The sequence below is a fragment of the Xiphophorus hellerii genome, chromosome 5, assembly GCF_003331165.1.
Source record: "Xiphophorus hellerii strain 12219 chromosome 5, Xiphophorus_hellerii-4.1, whole genome shotgun sequence".
Classification (NCBI taxonomy): domain Eukaryota; kingdom Metazoa; phylum Chordata; class Actinopteri; order Cyprinodontiformes; family Poeciliidae; genus Xiphophorus; species Xiphophorus hellerii.
In genome coordinates, this window is record NC_045676.1 from 23495051 (window position 1) to 23516053 (window position 21003).

At 40.5% G+C, this 21003-nt stretch overlaps 2 protein-coding genes across 4 annotated transcripts; one reads left to right on the forward strand and one right to left on the reverse strand.

Moving 5' to 3' along the window:
- Positions 1-79: 79 nt before the first annotated feature.
- tecrb (trans-2,3-enoyl-CoA reductase b) lies at positions 80-14039 on the reverse strand. 3 transcript variants are annotated; one of them, XM_032563262.1, is made up of 12 exons: positions 13960-14039; positions 9359-9409; positions 5416-5467; positions 5282-5326; positions 5076-5179; positions 4668-4783; positions 3310-3415; positions 3154-3226; positions 3021-3064; positions 2153-2210; positions 1936-2024; positions 80-663 (listed from the first exon to the last, which is right to left on the reverse strand). In XM_032563262.1, the coding sequence occupies exons 1-12, from the start codon at positions 13972-13974 to the stop codon at positions 490-492; spliced, it is 927 nt and encodes a 308-aa protein (XP_032419153.1). In that variant the 5' UTR covers positions 13975-14039; the 3' UTR covers positions 80-489. The 3 variants fall into 3 exon arrangements, with proteins under 3 accessions (XP_032419153.1, XP_032419152.1, XP_032419151.1); XM_032563261.1 differs by lacking the exon at positions 13960-14039 and adding an exon at positions 11919-12150; XM_032563260.1 differs by lacking the exon at positions 13960-14039 and having other exon boundaries at positions 9359-9659.
- Positions 14040-15904: 1865 nt separating this feature from the next.
- On the forward strand, positions 15905-19699 carry dnajb1b (DnaJ heat shock protein family (Hsp40) member B1b). The gene is made up of 3 exons (XM_032564069.1): positions 15905-16265; positions 17838-18457; positions 18932-19699. The coding sequence occupies exons 1-3, from the start codon at positions 16055-16057 to the stop codon at positions 19163-19165; spliced, it is 1065 nt and encodes a 354-aa protein (XP_032419960.1). The 5' UTR covers positions 15905-16054; the 3' UTR covers positions 19166-19699.
- The last annotated feature ends 1304 nt before the right edge of the window (positions 19700-21003 follow it).

A 21003-nucleotide genomic window follows, 5' to 3' on the forward strand; every position in this document is an offset into this window, starting at 1 on the left:
AAAGTGCCACCGCCTGCCATTGTTCCAGCATTATTCAAAGATATTAACCCAAAAACATTTGAAACAAGACAAAGAAACAAAAGCTTGATTTTTTTTTTATAAATTACCTCAGACAACACTCAATTCTGTCAGTTTCAGATTTTAAGATTCTTAAGCAATTCAAGGTGAGAGTTCAAAGATGCTTTCAATGCCAGCCGCTCCAAGCTAAAAAAACACCAGAAAACTGCAGCGTGAGGCAATAAAAATGGAACTCTTGCATATTTTACAGCAGTTTTTAGAAGAACGCAACTCAAAAGTAAACCAGTCAGAACAGAACAGTTTGTCTGCAATACAAAAAAAATATATAACAAACTAGTCGTTTACAGTTTTACTCAACACAAGAAGAACTTAAAGCAGGAAGGGAAGCAAGAAATCAAGCTTTGAATCTATCAGTCTAAATCCAGTGTGAGGTTTAGAGAAAGGACGACGTCCTCGTAGTTGGTGATGGATCTACAGGACGAAGGGCAGGATGGGCGAGCGGAGCGGCGGGTAGTCGCGGAACTCCTTCAGGTAGCTGCGGTGCTTTCCTTTGGCCCAGACGGTCATCTGCATGAAACCCACCAGGGTGAAGAAGGCCACCGGCAGACACTGGGTCATCAGGGTGAAGCCGAGCCAAGAGCCCAGCTGCAGGAGGAACAAACGCCGTCACAGATAACACACACACGCGATTCAGATCCGAACAGGAAGAAGTGAGTTCACATTGCCCATGCTGAAGTTAGGCTCTGCAAATCTACAGTAAACAATTAAAGCTTTTTCCCACTTTGATATTTTTCTTAAGCAGCTATTTTTTGAGGCTGAATCTTAATTGTACTTTTGCAACATCTCTGGATGTGATTAAGTTCCAAATATGGAAATTCAATGAAACATGGCATGGGCTGCTGTTTGTTCGTTTTCCAGGCATGTTGTGCCTATAAATTCACAAATTCGTACTGATCTGTTTGAGTCCAATACATAAAATGTTCTATTTAAATTAACCAATCTTTAATTGATCAAAATAGGAAAACTGGTTAAGAAGGAAAATACTTATTTTGGTGAAGCACAGGATTTGGGTTTCTGATGCAAAGAAGTAATGTAAGCAGCATGGAGTCCAAAAACTAGATATACATGTGACATCAGTAATCATCAGTTATTGGCATAACAACAATATTAATAGTGGATGTTGACATCGACCCATATTGGTGCATCCATAGTTTCTATGCCATATTTTGCTTGTGAACCAAGTCATGTTGAAGAGTCTCGTGTCCAATTTATAATCCAGAAGTCAACTTCTTACTCCTCAAGTTCTTTTACATTTAAATATTAGGAGAAAATAAGTTTCTGCCATCAAGCTGATGATAAATCTGCTAGAGAAATTACAAATACAACAGATTTATTTATTGGGGTAAAAAGTTTGCAAACTGGCAAACTTGAACCTGTTGGGGATGAGTCTGACCACTAGATGGCAGTGAATTGCTTGCAGGACTATTCAAGCAAAATGAGTGGTTTAAATAAGCTTCCTTGTTGTATGGCAAGCAGCTACAGTATCTATTGGTCAAAGAAGTGATGAATTCAGGTTTTTTTGATTCCAGAATAAGTGAGTTTATCTTCAAGATTTGGAAAATGTTCAACTGCAGACATTTCATGACCGTGTAGGAACATTGTCACATGGCTGACTGAGTGTTAGGATTCTGATCACTAAACTCATATTATCATTCAGAAGGTGAATGAATGGAACCTTAAGTCTATTATTCTTCTAAATATTGCATCCAAGCTGTTATTTTAAACTGCAATAGCATAATGACAACTGAGATTCAATACAAATATAATTTTACTACGTTTTGCTTTGAGCACGCAGACTTGGAGCACTTATCAAGCATTCTGATACAAAAAAAAGAAAAAAGGTCGAGAACATGTTACCTCATAGGTGTAGTTGGGACAGGAGACGAGGAGGAAGATCCAGGTGAAGGGGTTCTTGGTTGGATAGGGAATCTTCCTGGTCTTTGATCCTGGATTTACACGAAAAAGAGAGGAAATTAGAAACTTGAAATCTCCTTACCAATCCAATTCTCTTAGTAAAATTAGATTAACTGAAGAAATTAAATTGCTGCACTGTGCGACTGACGGATGTGTTCACCTGGTGGGCGGAGGTTCCGGAGAGCGATGTGGATGGAGAAGTTCCCGATCTGACAGAACTGTGATCGAGAGCACTGATAGTGTTACATAGTGTTTGTTTAAATGTCAAAGAAAATTAGGTAAGGTCTTTAAAACCAACTCAATAACCACCAATGGTCAAGCTTTCCATGAACTAGAAAATTCTTAAATAAAAGTATTTCTGTCCAACAAGTTCAACAAGTTTTCAAACGTATAAGCAGGAAGCTGACTATAGCACAGGGCATTCTGGGTAAATACAACCAAAACAAATTTGTGAGTCTTGTACTAGCGGGAGAAATGGCAAAAGACAAAAGAGAAATCATACAACAACTAAAATCTGACACCATTCCATTTTTTGGGTACATTTCTTGAAGAAGGAAGAAAGCTCATGTCTCCTTCTGAGGTTTTTGTGTTGTTTTCTTCAGTGGTTTTTGGTGCAGCGACACCACAGGCGAGGAGGTAAACAGGTTTTTCAAAGGGTTTGGAGCGTTTGACATAAGTGAATGTTGCAACTTTGGTCAACATTCACTGTTCCAGTTGAACAGAGTCTACTGGACTATCCAGCATGTAAACACCCTAAGCTTCTATGACCAACCAGTCTGTAGACCCCGTCTACCAGTCAGGTCCATACTTGGAAACGTAAAAGATCTAATAACGTGCATTTCAGCCAGAATGAAGCCAGAAGCTTGTTGATTGCTATGACAAGTGTGTGCTTGAGTTGCAACTTTTCAAGAAGCATTTCCTTTAAAAAATTGCAGGAAGTGTTGGCATATTTGACCCTGTTGTCCACTGCTGACCAGAACTGTATCGACTAGAATCAGAAGTGCTGCGATGAGGAAACCGATTCTTACCAGGAATATGATGAGCGCCAGTCTTATCTGCTGTTCTCCGTATACTGAAAAAAGAGGATTTAACATAAGAAAAACAAAAACAGCCCCTTCATGTGTAGCTATACCATATGCCACAATGTTAATGAACACTCACTGGGTGGTGTATACAATGGATGGTTGATGTAATAAGCCATCCATGCTGCAAAGCCCCAATAGTAGGTGCAATTCTGAAAGCGACGACACAATTTTTTTTCTTGTGTCGGAGAAGTTAACTTGTGACGAGATCAGACGGAGTTTCAGTGAATCCCACCTTGAAGATGTTCCGTAACGGCATCGTTCCGTGAGAGAAGCGGTGGACAAACAGGGTCTCCAGGAGTCTCTTAACGTAGTGGAAGGAGTGACACATACAGGCGAGACTGAAAGAAGGAGACGTGAGTCGATAACACCCATCACTCAAACCAGGACAAATTAAGAGCAGTCCGTACTTGAGCTGACTTGAACTATCACCTTGAGGCGCTGATGTTCTTCACTGCATGTAAAGAGATCAAACCCGCTAAATCTCATTATGATTCACTGTGTTGTTGAATGTTAGGTTGCCTGGAAACAAGCACAGCCTTTCTTCAGCATCTGCCTGCCTCATCTTGTATGACAACTTGGCATCTGGCCGTTTGGACTCTCTCCGGGTTAGGGACGAAAAGATTAATCAGATTAATCGTCGTGATGAAGCGATTATTGAAATAATTGTTAACTAATTTAGGAAACTGACTGGACGTTAAATGAGGTACAGAGATTCGCAAAAAAGCCATTAGCTGAAAAAACTGTATTAAGATAAAAACCGTATTTGTCTTTGTCTGTAAATGTGTTTTATCCAAAACTCCTCAACTCCTCATCTTCACCCGATTTCAGTTCACAAAAGGGATGCTCTGTTACTGCATTTTAGGCAACACAATTAGTATTTTATTATTTAAAAAGAAACTGAATTATTTGCTTATCTTGTATCTTTTAACGCATTTATAGTATTGTATAAAAAAGGCTTAAGTGGTGAAATGAAAAATCTGTAGAATTTGCCCATTTAATTTTATCCATATAGTCATCAGAACGATCAATAGAATAATCAAGAAAATAATTGTTAGTTGCAGCAGTACTCCAGATATTTACAAACCATTTCAAATTATTGTCTTTTCATTTATTCTACATCATATTTCATTAATATTCCCTCTTCATGCTTCTTGAAGCCAAACTTTTCCACCTTCCATCTCCTGGCTGCAGCTGGATAAACTCAACCCCTCCACTGTTCTGCATCACAATCATGCTGATCATTCCTGCTACAGCTGCTTTCTACAAGCTTTTTTTAAATATATAAAACTCTACAAAATAAGTTTCTTAGTCCCCATAGCTCTCAGAAAGACATGAAATATAAGAAGGCTCCTCAAGGTTGAGACTTTAAATCCGTTCAGTTCACTGTTTGATTAAAATGTAGAAAATGAAATGCTAGATTTAAATGGACCAATGTCAACAAACGGAAAAACAAATCTAAGCCTCGATAGAAATGTCCCTCAAGTGGCAGCAGCAGGTACTGCGTACAGATATGTTTTGAAAGGTTGAGTGAGAAATAAAGGATTCTTCCTAATCCCATGAGGCATGGGGGAAAACATACTGGACACTCACTGTACAACCCAGTGTTTACTGGTGGTGAAGTCATATTTGGGTGCGTAGATGAAGGGAACCCGGAAGTAGAACAGCAGATAGATGACCAGAGGGCCGGTGTATTCTGTCAGGAACACCTGAAAACACGAGGAATGACAGATTAGACAGCACAAAGCCTTGGCTTTGACAGGAGGAGCTGGAATACAAGCAATGTGGGAACTTTGAAAAAAAGAAAATAAAACATGGATGATGCTCATGAGAACATCCTGGAAGCAGATCCATATCAAAGTCACAAGGACTTTTCTTTAAGTCCCAAACACCTTTCCTTCACAGCGGGAACTCTCGGCGCAGAAGCACCTGATTTCAATCGCTCACTCGTGTCTTTGAACGTGTCGGAGCTGTTAGAGCCAATTTGTGTTTTGAACTCACTGTGACCCAGCTGATCTGAGCTCCCAGGTCTCTGAAGTAGAAGGTTGCCGTGGTTCCCACAGGGAGATGCTGCAGGACGTCCTCATCTTTCAGGGACTTCCCCTCTGAAACGATTGCATTACTGAACAAGTAAGATTCACGCAGCGCAATGAGCGAAAAGCTTCCACCAGCCCCGCTTCAATTAGATCAAATTAACAGTGACATACTGGGATCGAGACGAATGGACTGTCTGGCTGGGTACCACTGAGGATCTGAAACGGGAGAGGTAATTACCTTACAGTCATTGTAAAGGCAGAATACAAAGAGCTAGATGTCGAAGGAGCAGGAAAACGGCACGTACGGCTCCTGTGGAACATGGACTTGATCTCTCCGATGGTGGCATTTGGCTCGACCTGCAAATAACATGACAGTAAATAAACATAGGGACATCCATTCCCACACAAAGGGGACGTTCATAATCCCCTTTCCATTTATGATGGAGGTTAGAGGTAAATTTAGCTCCGACTGCGCTTAAACACCTCCAAGATGTGGGCTAACAAACAGCTGGTGTTAAAGAGTTTCAAAAATTCTGGACGCACAAACACACCCGTCCTTTATTCCATGAAGTCAAAGGGAGCACACACAGACAACAGTCCTGTTTGTCTTCACTGTGGATCAATATTCTTAGGCATATGGTTGTGCAGATATTTTCCCTGCATAACTCTTGATGCAAGCTATATTCTTAGACAGAAATACCATTACCCAGTTCCTGAACAGTAGACATGGTACATGTCTATGTGAATGTGGTAAACCCCTCATGTTTCAGCCATCTTGCTTTAATTCCCTCAAACTTCTGTGTGTGACCTCTCCGGGACCTCCAAGTATTTTCAGCAGAATGACGTCGGTGCCGTTGGATTTCAGAAACCACCTCTAGGGTTCCACTGCTGGTCTGGGGCCGATGCCCAACTTAGATCCTGCTGTGTTTTGACTGGCAAAGCTGGGTAGGGCTCTAATGGAGGTCTAGAGATATGGGACTTTCTTCACAGATAAGTTCTGATTGGAAGATACATTCACATGGTTCTGTGAAAAGGGCTTTCTATTAGAGGTATCCCGATCTGATATTGATACCGGAAATTGGTCAAAAATCAGCCAATAAACGAGTATCGGGTTTGTATCGGCCTGCATCTAAATTCTGCGAAATAAGCACTCTGCTCCAGTATTTAGTCCATCCCAGCAGCCATCCAGCAGGACAGACCCTATTGGTTCACAGTAAATGGGTCAGTTGTTCTCATACCTGCTGTTGTTGACTATTGCTCTCTGAGTAATATCACGTGATCAAGTCTTTTCTAAAAAAGTATCCATGACCGATATTGTATTGGATCAATATCGGTAGCGACCAATACTCAAAGCTGCGATATCTGTATCGCATCGGAAGTGGAAAAGTTAAAAACGTACTCATTGTGCCTTCATTCTAGAGCCTTCGTGGATTGAAGGATCGTCTTTCATGGACACTGACCCAGACACGTTCCTGCGCTTGAGTTTTATTTGTAACTCAGCCGGTCACTTTAGCTCTAATCTAGAAAGTGTGTCGACCCCAAAAGCCCCTCTGTCTACATCCGAATCTGCATCTGTCACATCTTTGAATCTGCCTCCCTCAAAGTGATAAGACTGCGACTCTTATCACCATAGAAACTCTGCTAACTTGACAACCAGGTCTAATCTGTCCAGGATGGCACCTCATACTCTGTAGTCCAGAGGAGCAGCCTTTAATAAACAGAGTTTATGTTGGCTGATGGTACCAAGAGTGTGGTTAGTGAAACTCTATCCATGCACCATCAATGCACCAAATGTCTCCGAGCACAAGCAGCAACAAAAATTAATCCGTCTAACACATTAACAACAAACTACGGGCCAAGCACGGATACTTGTAAATAAATCTGTAAAACAAGCTGCTCGTCTCCAATTAAAATGAATATGGCTGATGTAAATGTGATATCCTTCCATCCGTCCGCGGAAATCTCACAAATGCCTGTGGAGATTCACAGCAATGAAACTTGGAATACTTTGTAACTTTTGCGTGACTCTAAAGATTTAAATGTCAAAAGTAAAACGAGTCAAAGACTCTTACAATTTTTGAACCCCAGCTTTCTTGTGGTTCAGAAGTTTAAATACATTTCTTTTACTGGTAGGATTGCCTTTAAACTGGATGATTTGGTTGAAATGTTTTTAGTTTGATTCCAGAAGAGTCTCACAATGATTTGCTGGAACTTTGGCCCATTTCTTCTGACAGAACAGATGCAACAGTGTCAATTTTCAGTGTTGCTTTGCTCACACAAATCTCTTCAGCTCTGCCCACAAATATTTCAAGAGACTGAGATTTGTGGCTTTGCGTTGGCCACTCTGAAACCTTGACTTTTTACTTATTAAGGCACTATAATAAAAATAATATTTGTGGTTTCTGAAAACCATCACTGATTATGGGGTTTATTGTATCACTTTTAATGTGTAGTTCTGTGGTTTAATTAGACTCCATTTAAAAAGAACTACAGGTCAAATACAGCATTCATTTGAAGTTGTAAAACCACCAACAGCAGTAAAATGGGTGTTTTTTCATCTTTTATTGAGTGTGCATTCAGTCAGTAGGGTAAAAACCAAAATGCTGACGGGCATTGTGAAAATCAAAATGAAATGTGTCAAATCAAAGATGTAGAATGTAATTTACATTTTTAAAAAACTGTGTAAAAACCACTCAATCTATTAAGCGCATTAGAATTTTGGCCTTTAGAAAACCAACAATGAGAAAGAAGTCTAGAAAATAAAATATTTTTTCCATCCTCAATGTTATTTTCCTTACTTTTCCAGACCTTGAAATGTGTCGACTACAATGTCACATTGTCCAGACTTTTAAAGACTGCATAGGAACCCTGTTATAAGTGGCTGTTTATAATGTATCTTTTGTGAAGTACTTTGTTTTGAACCATGCTATACAATTAACCTATTTCCTTTAGGTAAAACTTACACATTTTGTAAGTGGAGTAAGAAAAAATGTAAAAGAAAAACTTTTCAGAACCAGTTACTGCCACCAACGTTGTTTTATAAATCTTTAAAATCCTATTATTCAACAGGATTCAGCCAGTTTTATATAAAAACGTCAAATTGTACCGGGGCACTATGGTTACAAACTCTCAACTGCTACTTTCCAAATCATTTTACTATTATGCACCATTATTAGCTGGTAAATAAAGCCATTGATTTTGCTTTGCATGATGGGAGTAAATATCGCCTTGCATAAAGATTAAAATCATTTGAACTTTTCCACATTGTCACGTTACTAACACAGACTTCAATATTTTCCATAAAGATTGCATGCAAAAGAACAAAATAATCTAAAATGTGTGACTTTCATATCGTTTACAACCTCAATGAGTCAGTACTTTACAGAACGACGATTGTCCATTCTTCTTTGTAAAACAGCTCAATCTCACTGAGATTGGAGGGAACTGTGAACATCGACTCCTGAATCTTGCCACAGATTCTAAATTAACTTTCACTGGACTATTTTAACACATGAATTTGCTGTGATAAAAACTATTAGCAGCTATGCTGGATGTGGTGTCTTGTTGGAAGGTGAACATCCACCCCGGTCTAAAGTCCCTGATAAGTTTTTTTCTAGGCCTGTCCTGCTTTTAGAACAAAACCTTGTTCCTACTTAAACAAATCCCCACTATATATAACTTTGGGGATGGGGTGTTCCAGGTGCACATCTTGTTTACTGCATGTGGGGGAAGAATGTTTAGTTTAGCTTTGGTCTGGCCAGAACACCTTATGTTTACGTCTTCCCAAGATGGTTTCTGGCCAACTGCGAATGGGAATTCTTGGGGTTTACTTTCAACAATGGCGTACTTCTTGTATAAAGGTCAGCTCCATCCAAATACAACAGACAAGACCTAAATCATCAAATGATTCTTTGTAAATGTGTTGTGTTCCTTTGGCCGTCATCGGGATAACTAAACGCAGCATGCAGCAGCGTCCCATGAATGAAAGGCACTCCAGAGGGGGTCCCCTATACACTGGCTGGGATACATGCCCACAGACAGACAGAGAGAGAGAGACCATTGCTTCGTGTTCCAGAAAACACCCATCTCCCACACAGAGACCTTTTACTGTGATAAATGACCACATGCTGCACAGAGATAGTTATACAATAGAGGTTTTTTAAAAAGTTGTAGGTATCATAGCATGACCAGCTGTGTCCTCAAGATGAAATCAAACGAATAAAAACTTGAACTTGAAGAGCTTCTTACCTTGTCCAGGAAGCAGAGCTTGTCCTTGGTCTTGGCGTCCAGTATCTCCACCTCAAAGAAAACAACGGCCTTTTTAGCTTTTTTTGCAGGTTTGCGTTTTGCCGGGGCTTGACTCGTCGGCACGGCAGCCCCCGCCGCGTTATTCGCCTTTTTCCCGCTGGCTTCTAACGCCAAGGCATCCATGTCTCCTTTGCTCCACCTGCTCTCAGTTTATCCCCCCGTTGCTCCCCTCAGATCGGCACCGACCTCTCCAGATCCACGCCGAGAGAAGGACAAGAGTGCAGCGGCGCTCAGCTGTGGAAATAAATCTGTCGCTTCCCCCTCTAACCCCCGCCCTCTTCCTCCTCATCCAGCCCCACCCTCTTCATTCAGCTCTCTGCCCACCTCTCACTTTATTTAACAGCCGCCCGACCGCTTGCGGTGCAGACGCCGTCCACATGAGCAGGAACAGTTGCATACAAAGGCATGCCAAGCATCCTCAAAGCCAAATTGATTAGTGAACGCATGTTGGACAAAAGAAACCTCTAATTCATGCAACTCCCATCCTGACATGCAGGGAATGTGCTTGGAAATGCAACTCTTCCCTAAAAACAGACAGCTATGACCTTTGACAGCTCAACCTGTGGGGTAGAGGGAGGAAAGAAGGGAGGTATTACGACAAACAGCGCTTCCAGCCTGACCCCGTCTTCTTCTCCACAGCTAAATATAAACATCTCTGCCCATCAAGCCTTTTCCCATCTGACCCTCCACGGATCTGGACAGTGAAGTCATGGGTTTTATCAGAGGCCAACCGAGACACTCCCTTGGTTTAAGTGCCGTCAAATTCTAATAGGCTTTATAGTGAGTTGGACTTTAAAACTCAAGTAAATTTCTCGAAACTGTCACTGACATGAAAGTTTAACTTTTCCCACCATTGTGAAGTGATAAAACTCCCAATTCTTTGGAAAATGTTGGAATAGATACCGTCCACTTTCCCTCAGGGTAAATGGTTGGGGTAACTTTAAGAACATAAAATGCTACACTAAATCAAAATGTAAAAAAAAAAACATAAAAGAATGTCTCAAATAATGAATTTAAATTAACTCAATTTCCATTCTGCAATTTTACTCTAGAGACATCAGAATCCATTTTATTATGGTTTCAACCTTGTGTGTGTTTTTTATTTCAACTTTATTCCTTGTTTATTTTTATATTTAAAATATATTCCAGTAACAGTGTTAAGTTTTCTTTACAAATTTAAAGTTTATTGGTCTCTCAGAGGGAAAATATGCACAATTGTGCCATTTTCACAGTACTGGAAAATGGTCTTGAAACAAGATTATCGTTTATCGTTGGGACAATTCATCATCCAGCAAAATTTGTTAATGTGAAAGGCCTACTAACTTCTATAGGATGGGTCATTAAAATCTTGTTGAACTTCCTCATAAACTGCTTTAGTGTTACAACTAGGACGGCACCAATGAATTGGCTAGGGGTGCATCGATTCCAATTCTGGCCGATTTTAATTCCTTTGTCTGAAGTGTTGCTAAATATAGCAATAAAGTTGCTGAGTTGGCAACAGTGGGGTGGCTATTGTTAACTAGAAACGTGCAGACGTGACCTGGTGGGCCGGTCCGTCAGTCAAACCTCTCTCAAGGGAAGCAGAAGAGGACAGTGGCTGAAATTTAGGCCTTTGCTGAGGTAGATACGATCAGGGGACAAAGTTCTCAATATAAGTATCGGCTGATCACTGATCTCCCAACATTAAGGAAATCGACAGATAAATCGGCTAGCCGATAAATTGGTGCACCGCTACAATCAGCCCTGATTTTCTTAAATTTGAAAGATTGGCACTCAGTCCATACCGATCTCGACAGACCCGCCAACCAGATCCTGTCTGCACATGCGCAGTTAACGATAGTCACCCCACTGTTTCCAACTTAGCAACTTTGTCGCTATATGTTATTTAAACAAAAAACTTTGTATTATTATTTTTTTTAAATTGGTATCAACCAAATTGGAATCTCTATGTCCTTTTAAAGGTCAGTGACTGGCCACAGAGTTGTAATCAGTCCACCCTCAGTTACAACCAATTGACAGACCAGGACGATGTATTATCACCACTGTGATAATTCAACGAACCAGGACGTTCGTTGAATTATTTTCATACGTCATTTTTATTAAATGAGAATCCTTAGCTTTTCAAATCAGTATTTTATTTATCTATTTGCCTACAATAAATAAAGAGGCACACATAATCAAGCAGGACACACGACACCACAGCTGTGACTTTGGGGCAACAACCCCGTTCCTGTCTTTGGGCCAACTCTGCCGTACCTCCCCCCTCAGCTCCCTCGTCTCAGCCAAATAAAACCTGTCACACTGACAGTCGGAGCTGCTAATGCACTCTGCGGGCACGAGGACGAAGCACGGAGAATTCAGTTTTAATCGCTACAGCGGATGTCGACGGTTCAGCAACTGGATTTATAGCTTTGCTCTGAGGTAAAACCTGGCGTTTATTTTAAAACTGATATTGCAGAGAAGTGTAGAGATAATGTGCTTCGTACAAGTGTAGACATACTGTATCCTGTTGGCCAGGGGAGTCACTGCAACACATTTCTCTCTGCTATCTCTAAAAATGACAAAACATGATTTTGTGAGTAATAAATCAGCCACATTGATAATTGACTGAAATTAAAGATTCTGCTCTAAAGTAGTCTGAAAACTTTAACAAGTATTAATTTAACAAATAATTTAGTGTAATTACACTTGCACAGTCATCTAGCTTTGATAATATCAAAGCAAATAGTAAATGATGTAAGATTTAATATCTGTTTTAGGGTGTTCCTTAAAAAATACTTGATAATGTATAGCATTATCATTAGCATTTATGATAATGTTGCACTTAATTAGATTTCAAAATCCACCAATTTTCAGATGATCGGTAGGTGAAATACTGAAAAATCTAATCTTTTTCCTGTTCACTAAACGCCTCCATCCTGAAAGCTCAAACTTCATTAGGTCCATAATGCATCAACAATCAGCATAACTAATGGAAATACTTTTGAGGTTCTGGCAAAATCATGTCTTTTGCCAATCAGCACTCTCATTACTATTCACTATTTAGTCCCTTTTTAATAACTTCCCCCCTCTTAAACCACTGCATACCAGTAGATAACCATATATATTTTTCGCTTTTTTTCAGGAATTGTGTATATAGTTATAAAAATCATCATTCTGCCTCACGCTTACCCCTATTTTTCTTATTTCTGAGTGAAACGTATTTTAAAAAGTACATGCCCTTATCCCTCTGTTTCATGTTTGCAAATCAGGCACAGAATTTAAACATATATGTATTTTTGAAGACATTTTTTTAAAAATGGAAAAATAGAGTAGAGATAAATAAAAACAGCAACGTCAGCTCCGCTTGACCCATTAAAAGTTAAACTATTTCAAAGACAAAACAGTCAGAGACTGTTTAGAGGAGTCACAGATAAACTGTTACATATAATGAACTTCGTATTAATTTACAAGGCTGCATTCAGCAATCCTTGACAGAGTTGCCACGATCAAGCATTAATGTAGCCCATCTAACAAGTGCAATGGAGTGGTAATCAGTAACCATCACTTCTCCTTCAGATGTTACGTTGTTCCTGATTGATGTATGTGCAAATAAATCTAACCAACATTAAACTGCGGCGCAGATCTTGTTGTATTCGTCGTCTTGTAATGTTCCTGTGCAAATTAATTTCACTGTTATCCCTTTATTTAGGTGCAATGTACTGCTTTCATATAGGAATAAACTGTGTGTACGCTGCAGCTACAACTGAATACTGCTTTTCTTACAGGTGCCAAAAATCCAGATTTGTCCACTGAAAGAAAAGGGAGCAGACCAACCAGTAGTTGTGTCAGTTTCTGCCAAACTACTCCAGATCCTGTCTGATGGGTTTTGGGTGTTGATACACCTGTGGGCTGGTGTTATTCTGCTAGTCCTGAAACCTTCTCTAGAGCTTATGACAAAGATTTGTTTTATCATTTTAGTAATAAATTAGTAAAATTTACATTTTGAACCAGCTTACATGTATGTTCTTCATTAAACAGGGGGAGATTAGATAACTAACCTTTTTAGCTGAAATGATTGGAAAAAGTTTGGAATATAGATTACATGTAAATCGCGCAGATAATGTAGATTTATGGAAAAGGGCCGAGGTGGTGTTCTTGACTTTTCACCTCCATTCTTGGGTAAGACTGAGCAAGATAAGGAGCGCCATGAATCATCCCAGCCAGAGATGGCGATGCTGTTAAACCTTTTCCTGCACAAACCTTTTCCTCGGTTAAGCTCAAATGCCCCATTAAATTCAGGGGTTCCAGGTTGAAAAACACTCTGTTAATGGTGCACAAGGTTTTAAGACGATTTATGCTAAAAGAAACAGGCCACAAATCGTTTCAGACCCATCATAGACGGTTTTAACCGGGCTAAGCTTCACCGCTTACGGTAACATATCGGTACCTAATTACTGAGGTTTCCAAACACAGAGGTAACGCTAAGGCTAAGAACTAGCTAGGTTTGTTCAATTTAGTCCCAAACAAGTGTTGTTTAACAATGAATGGACACCACTTACCTCGTAGTGCTTCATCTTGGCAATGGCTCTTCCTTAATATCTCGAATGAGTGACAGGTCAACGACCAATCAGCGTATAAACATGCGGCGGCTGAGGACGTCATGGGCGGACCCCACACGCTCACGACAGCCTATCACGGCTAGCATAAGTCAGGCGAACACGCCCACACTGTCGATTGTAGCCAATGAGATTTGAGCAAATGGAAAGGCGATGCCTTAACGAGACATAATAGGATTTACTTTGGGTTGGCTCGGATTTTACTGTGATAAATTATTATTTTTGGCGTATTCACTGTTCCTGTTGGTAATTTCGTCCTTCAAATTGCTTGTTACTGTTAAATGTCAGTTCATGTACAATACCCCCCCGCATAAAGTGTTTCACAAATAAAGTTCAATGTTATTTAAATAAAATAAGAGAATGAAAAAGCTCACAATGTAATCCTCAAAAAGACCAGATACAATGACACCTACTTCCATAACTTCCACTTTTAAATATATCAATTGGAAGTGAAAATTAGAAAGGTTTTTTGCTGATAAGTATCTGATAATCTCCCAAGAAAAAAAGGGAATTTCCTTCCCCAATATATTTGACCTGACAAGGGATTACTTTCCTTAAAGGTGGGCAATGTAAATGTTATAAATTAAATTCAGAGCCAGGAGGTGATCTTAGCACTGTCAATCAAACTTGTGTATATGCTGCTCAGAGCCTCCCCCTTTGTCTCTGCTGTGCAGCTGGTTGCCTGCCATGAATGCTCAGCATGGTCACCGAAGATGACTGATAAATGGTTTTCTTGGAACAGTAAGTTGCTCCTCTGCCATTAGCACCTTTAGGAGCACATACATGAGATTGCACCAAGATCCGCCTCCTGGCTCTGATTGGTTGGAGCAGCATTGGGAGGAGGTGGAGTAGCTCAGTCTTTTCACAGATTATCACTCACCTGTCACCACGTGGCGCCAATTAAAACATATGTAAGAAACATTTTTTATAAATTGTGTGTGATATAAAATGTACACACCCCAGCTTTAAATCCACAGAAATTTAAAGACGAATCTTCAAAAAAATGGTATTCACCGACAGCTTCTGTGTACCTTCAACTTGTTCCTGACATGTCAGACATGCTTCTGCAGAGTTGGTTTTGGTATGAGCCACGCCCGAGGTGAAGCAAAAGGACCTTTATGTACAAATGAGTTGTACAAAAGACATTTCTGCTCTGTTGAAGGTTGCTAATGATGATGGTTTAAGATGCCCCCCCCCCCCCCCCCCTTAAAATGATAATCATCAGAATCAATGATATCATTTAGTTTCATGTATATAAAAAAGGCCAAAGTCTGTGGTGTTTATTAAGATCATGGTTATCAAAATGTGTTACAATGATATTTGGTATTTGGGCTGTCTTTAGTTGTACTCAAGAAATTGGCATCATAATTAATTGTAATATAGTAAATACAAAAATGAACTGTGATGTAGTACTCCAGGCGCACGTGCTGCATATGTTATGCTGCTTTCCATTTACCTCCGAGATTTGAACTTCGATTAGCGAATGATGTCAAATCACACCTAATCAGTTCCAAGTTTGAAAACTATTAAGATTAGCTAGATCTTACTACTCTGATATAAACTGACATTAGACTAATAATAGTGTATTTATTTCTGTACATTCAAACACCAAGGCAACATGCCACCACAAGAGATTGTAATATTAAATTTCCCATAAAACAAAAAAAAAAGTCTAAGTTCTGCTTTACTGCTATACCAGAAAGTCTGTAAAGCTTGCGGTAGTGGAACGTCTTGTGAAAAGTTTGAGAATCGTTTAAATTATGACGTTGTTAAAAAAAAATACCGTAATTAAATTTAAAAAAAAAAAATCTCCTAGAGCACGTGAAAGCACCATGGGAGTTAACGTTTCCCGATGGGCGTGGCTTTACTTGTGGCGTCACAGCGGGAGCTGATTCTGGCTGCGTGTGGAACAGTCTGGAAGTTTCTGCGCTGTTTATATAGAGTACGTTCAGAACTCCGGCGGCAGCCCGAGTAGAGACGGACGACCGAGCAGGGGCCGACGAGGACAGACAACTTTCGGGGGAACATTTAAACCAAGATGGGCAAGGACTACTACGACATTTTGGGAATTAAGAAAGGAGCTTCAGAGGATGATATAAAAAAAGCTTATCGTAAGCAGGCTTTGCGGTACCACCCCGACAAGAACAAATCCCCTGGAGCGGAGGAGAAATTCAAAGAAATCGCAGAAGCATACGACGTTTTGAGTGACCCAAAGAAGAAAGACATATATGATCGTTTTGGAGAAGAAGGTAAGCGTCATCTTGAACATGTAGTCCGCTCGGTAATCCCTGCTATGTTAGAATAACTTTATTAAACATCTTGGTTGACGTGTCAGCCGAAGCAAATGTTAGTATTTTAGTGACAAACGGTGATTAATGGTAATCTGTTTGTGTCATGGCGCTTTGAGCCGTGTTCGTCCTTCATCGAGAGTTTTACCTTCACGGCTAACTAAAAGCCGAGGCCCTGCTTAACAGGACAAACCCAGACCTGTTTCCATAATAAATCGGCTGGAATCCTAACGGGAATGTGGCCCGACTAATAATAGCAGCGCTACTGGAGGGCTCCGTGTATTTGCAGGAAGAGGCGGTTTTAGCCACATTGTTGTCAAGAAGATGCTACTGATGGTAAGTAGCCTGCAGTTAGTTCACTTACAGTTCTGCCAAAACAAAATGACTAGCAAAGAGCCGTGACCCGATTAGCACATTCTTTAATTCAAGTGCTCGCTACACCGCGACTGACTTAAACAGAAACAGTAAAAAAAAATAATGGTCAAACGTTTGCTTCCTGTGTGGTGTGTTGCCATGGTTACATCAAGTTTTTGTTTTTATAAAACACGCATTAGACGTAAACCTGCAAAATGCTCTCACACTGGTGTGAGAGGACACATTTTGTTGTGAGAGGGGCTGGACAACTTTCAGATCACACAACTAGTTATTGCTTTTAGCCACATGGTGGGCACGGAGCTGTCTGCTTACAGTGAGTCAGGATATATTTATAGAAAAGTTTTCATACAGTAGAATGAAACATAGAAACAAGAATGCAATCTACAATCAAGCCAAATATGGCAAACGATGGATAAAAAATAACTAGCAATCTTCAATAAAACTAATAGAAAAAAAAGCCCATTCACGTTCATTAACACAATGAATAGTTAAAAATGATTTCTAGTACCTTTTATGATTAGAACAGAAAAAAGACAAAGGAAAATGAGCATAATAATTTTACACATAAAAAGAACTAAAACAATACAGATTTACTTTAGTGCAGTTTATTGCATTGAAATTACCTTTCAGCCGCTGTTATTTATTCAGGAAAGCTGTTTTTAATTAACAGTGCCTCATCATAACTCTAAATATTAACACAAATACTCATGTGTCCAGAGGGCATGTTGGATAAACAGGATGTACTTTAATGAATAATACGAAAAGTATTGCAAACATCGTTTTTGTATTCTGTATTGTCTCAGCTCCCCAACCAATTCAAGAATATGCAGGTGTAGAACATCAAAATTCTCCTTACTTTTGTTAAGGTTTTGCAAACACTGCTTTTAACTAATTTTTCTTTAATCCACGTTAATGCAGAATAACCCTACTGAAAATGTATTATTAGCAATTCTGCTGAATTGCTGTTTCATTGCCTTTGTTTAAATGATCTCGATGGTGCAATATCTATGACCTTTTTATAAAATCCAAACCAAGGCTAGTTTTATTAGTCATTATTTCCTGTAATTTTGAGACCGATGTCACCTGTGCAATCAGCAATTACACTTAAGCATCCCAAAATTAGTATTGCGAAATGTTAACCTCTTCTCCTGTATTTAGGTCTGAAAGGTGGTGGTGGCGGAGGAGGACCAACAGGGGGCAGCGGACCTGGCACCTACAGCTACACCTTCCATGGAGACCCTCATGCCATCTTCGCAGAGTTTTTCGGCGGCCGTAACCCCTTTGAGCAGTTCTTCGGCGCTCGTAACGGCGGCATGGACGAAAACATGGACACTGACGACCCGTTTGCCCAATTCGGGATGGCCGGTCGTGGAATGGGTCCCGGAGGCATGGGCGGCTTCTCGCGCTCCTTCAACCCCGGCATGGGAGGAATGGGCGGTCACACTAGCGTCGTGAAGAAGCAGCAGGACCCACCCGTGGTTCACGACCTCAATGTGTCACTAGAAGAAGTGCTGCAAGGTTGCACGAAAAAGATGAAGATCTCCCGGAAAAGGCTCAGCCCCGACGGCCGAACGACGAGGACGGAGGAGAAAATCCTGGAGGTGCAGATAAAGAAAGGCTGGAAAGAGGGCACCAAGATCACATTCGCCAAAGAAGGGGACGAGACGCCGAGGAACATTCCAGCGGACGTGGTGTTCGTGCTGAAGGACAAACCGCATCCCGTGTTCAAGCGGGACGGCTCCGACGTCGTTTACACCGCCAAGGTCTCACTACGCGACGTAAGTCGGGATTACTTGAAACTTCTAATTTAGAGGGATTATTTGGTTGTAGACAAAAAAAAAGCATATTTCATATTTATCATGTAAAGGACAAATGAGATACGGTCATTTCTTTGTATTTTGGTCACAATTAGCTGAAAAGTTGACACGTACCTGCAGCCGTCAAGACAGGTGAAAAACTAAGCCATCAGAAATTAAAGGTGCAGCAGGCCGAACGGGAAGCAGCGCAGAGATGTGAGCAGGATTAGCACCAGGCGGAGAGATTTGATCTGTGCTGGCTGCAAGTTGTAAATCATTTTATTAGCCTAATTGTAAATAGCTATAATATTGTATTCTTGCTAGCTTCTTGCAGGCGACGCAGCGAGGCATCGACCAATAATCCCTCCATAACCCACACTTTGACTCAAAGCTGTTTTAAACGGTGTTGTGGTGAATCACGTCGCTAAGCGTTCTTTGCTCTTCTTGCTCCATCAGGCCTTATGTGGCTGCACGGTCCAGGCGCCCACTCTGGATGGCAGGACGGTGACCGTTACGTCCACGGACGTCGTACAGCCGGGGATGAAGCGACGGGTGAGCGGGGAGGGGCTGCCCTACCCCAAGCGACCCGATCGCCGAGGAGACCTGATCGTGGAGTTCGAGGTGAAGTTCCCGGAGCGGCTGAGTAAGAACGCTCGGGACACCATCGCTCAGGTTCTTCCGCGATCGTGAACACGACCGCTGAACTCCCACTTGGGCCGCCATCTTTTTACCCGTGAATTATAACACGGACGTTCACAAGTTAGACTTGACGCCAAGAGCGACACTCCTGGGGTTGGATTGCCCCGAATGTCACACGGTCCTCAGTAGTGTAAATACAGACTTTTGAACGAGTGCTGCTTTTCAGAAGCTTGACTGTAAATATGTTTCCAATGTGGTGTGGTGTTTGGTCTACTAAGTGAGTTTATATTTTTCATGAAAACTGTGCAATACATGAGAGACTACATGTGCCACTATTCTACAGACTCTTTTGTCTGTAACAGTTTTCATCGAGAAACCTTTATTTTTTTGTATGAAGTTTAAGCATCCAGGTTTGCAGTGGATGGTTTACACAGATGTATTTGATACATCGTAAGTGTAGAAAAACGGCTTATTTTACTAACAATAGCAGGTCACGCTCTGAAGAATGACACCGAGATGAAATATTGTTGTCTTCTGAATAATGCTGCATTAAGAACAATAAAAAGGAAAATGGTTCTGTTTACACCCAATGTCTCTTGTATGTTTCTATGAGACGGTTTGTAGGTGTTTGAAATCAAATGGTTTCTTCAGGCGACTTCCTCATCTTGCTCTTCCATGAAGTGTCATATTAAACAAGCTTTGAAAATTAAATTTGAGTAACTCAATTAACCACAACAAAGAATGCTTCCATTATTTCTGTTAAATACGATGTTTCTCTTACAAATAACACGAGATGGAGTTAAGTTTTATATGGACTTAAAGATTTATCACAATATTTTGTGGTACTATTGAGAAAATAAAAAAAGTAAGAATGATCACTTCTTTTTAGGTGACTGTGTTACACAGCAATCACTCCCCCAGAAACAAAGACAATGGTCTTGAAAAATACTAACTTTGTAAAATGCTTCTTGAGGACACCATAAACATAAGGAAGAGTGATTCATATCACTAAGCTGCACATGCTAAATTAATTTAATATTTTCAAATGTATTGATATTTTCATTTAACAAACAGTGGAGAAAATGGAAACACTAGCAATCCTGACAATATGGACAAGTTGGGGCTTTTGAAAATCATTAATTGGAATTTATCGTGGAAACGATACATCAAAATTCTTATTGTGACGAGAAATTTATCATGATAAATTATAAACAATTGGAGTAAACAACATAAAAATATGAGTCCTTCCTGCCTCAATGGTTTATCCTGGGGGTGAGATAGTCATATAGGCAGGGGTGCCGTACGGGGGGGGGGAAGTTAGGACAATTTCAAGGGCCCCTGGCGGACAGGGGGCCCCCCACAAAACAGTTTTTGTGGGGGGAGGGGAGGCTTATAGAAATAGAAAAAAATTGAGGGCCCTGTTAATAATAAAATTAAGAATATCATGTTTTTAAAATATGTTTTAGCAGTAAAATTAAATGTTACCCCTCGCTTAGCTACAGACTACTGTTTGTCTCCATTTCATTCAATGCAGTGCTCAGGCCCCCCTGCCCTGCATGTTTTAGGTGTTTCCCTTCTGCCACTCACCTGGATTGAATCTGTGGCTGATCAACAGGTTTCTGCAGCACTTGACTGGCATGCAATCATTTCAATCAGCTGTTCTGGAATAGAGGCACATCTAAAACATGCAGGGCAGGGGGGCTGAGGACTGGAATTGAGAAGCACTGATTTAATGAATGAAGGAACAAATCTACCAACATACTTGTCCCAGTACCATTTATCACACTGAACAACAGATGAGTCAGTCAGCAGCAGCTCTAACCCCCTGCGTCCTTTCCTCCCGTCCCAGTGACGGTAAAGGTAAGCAACACTGTGTTCAATGACAACAT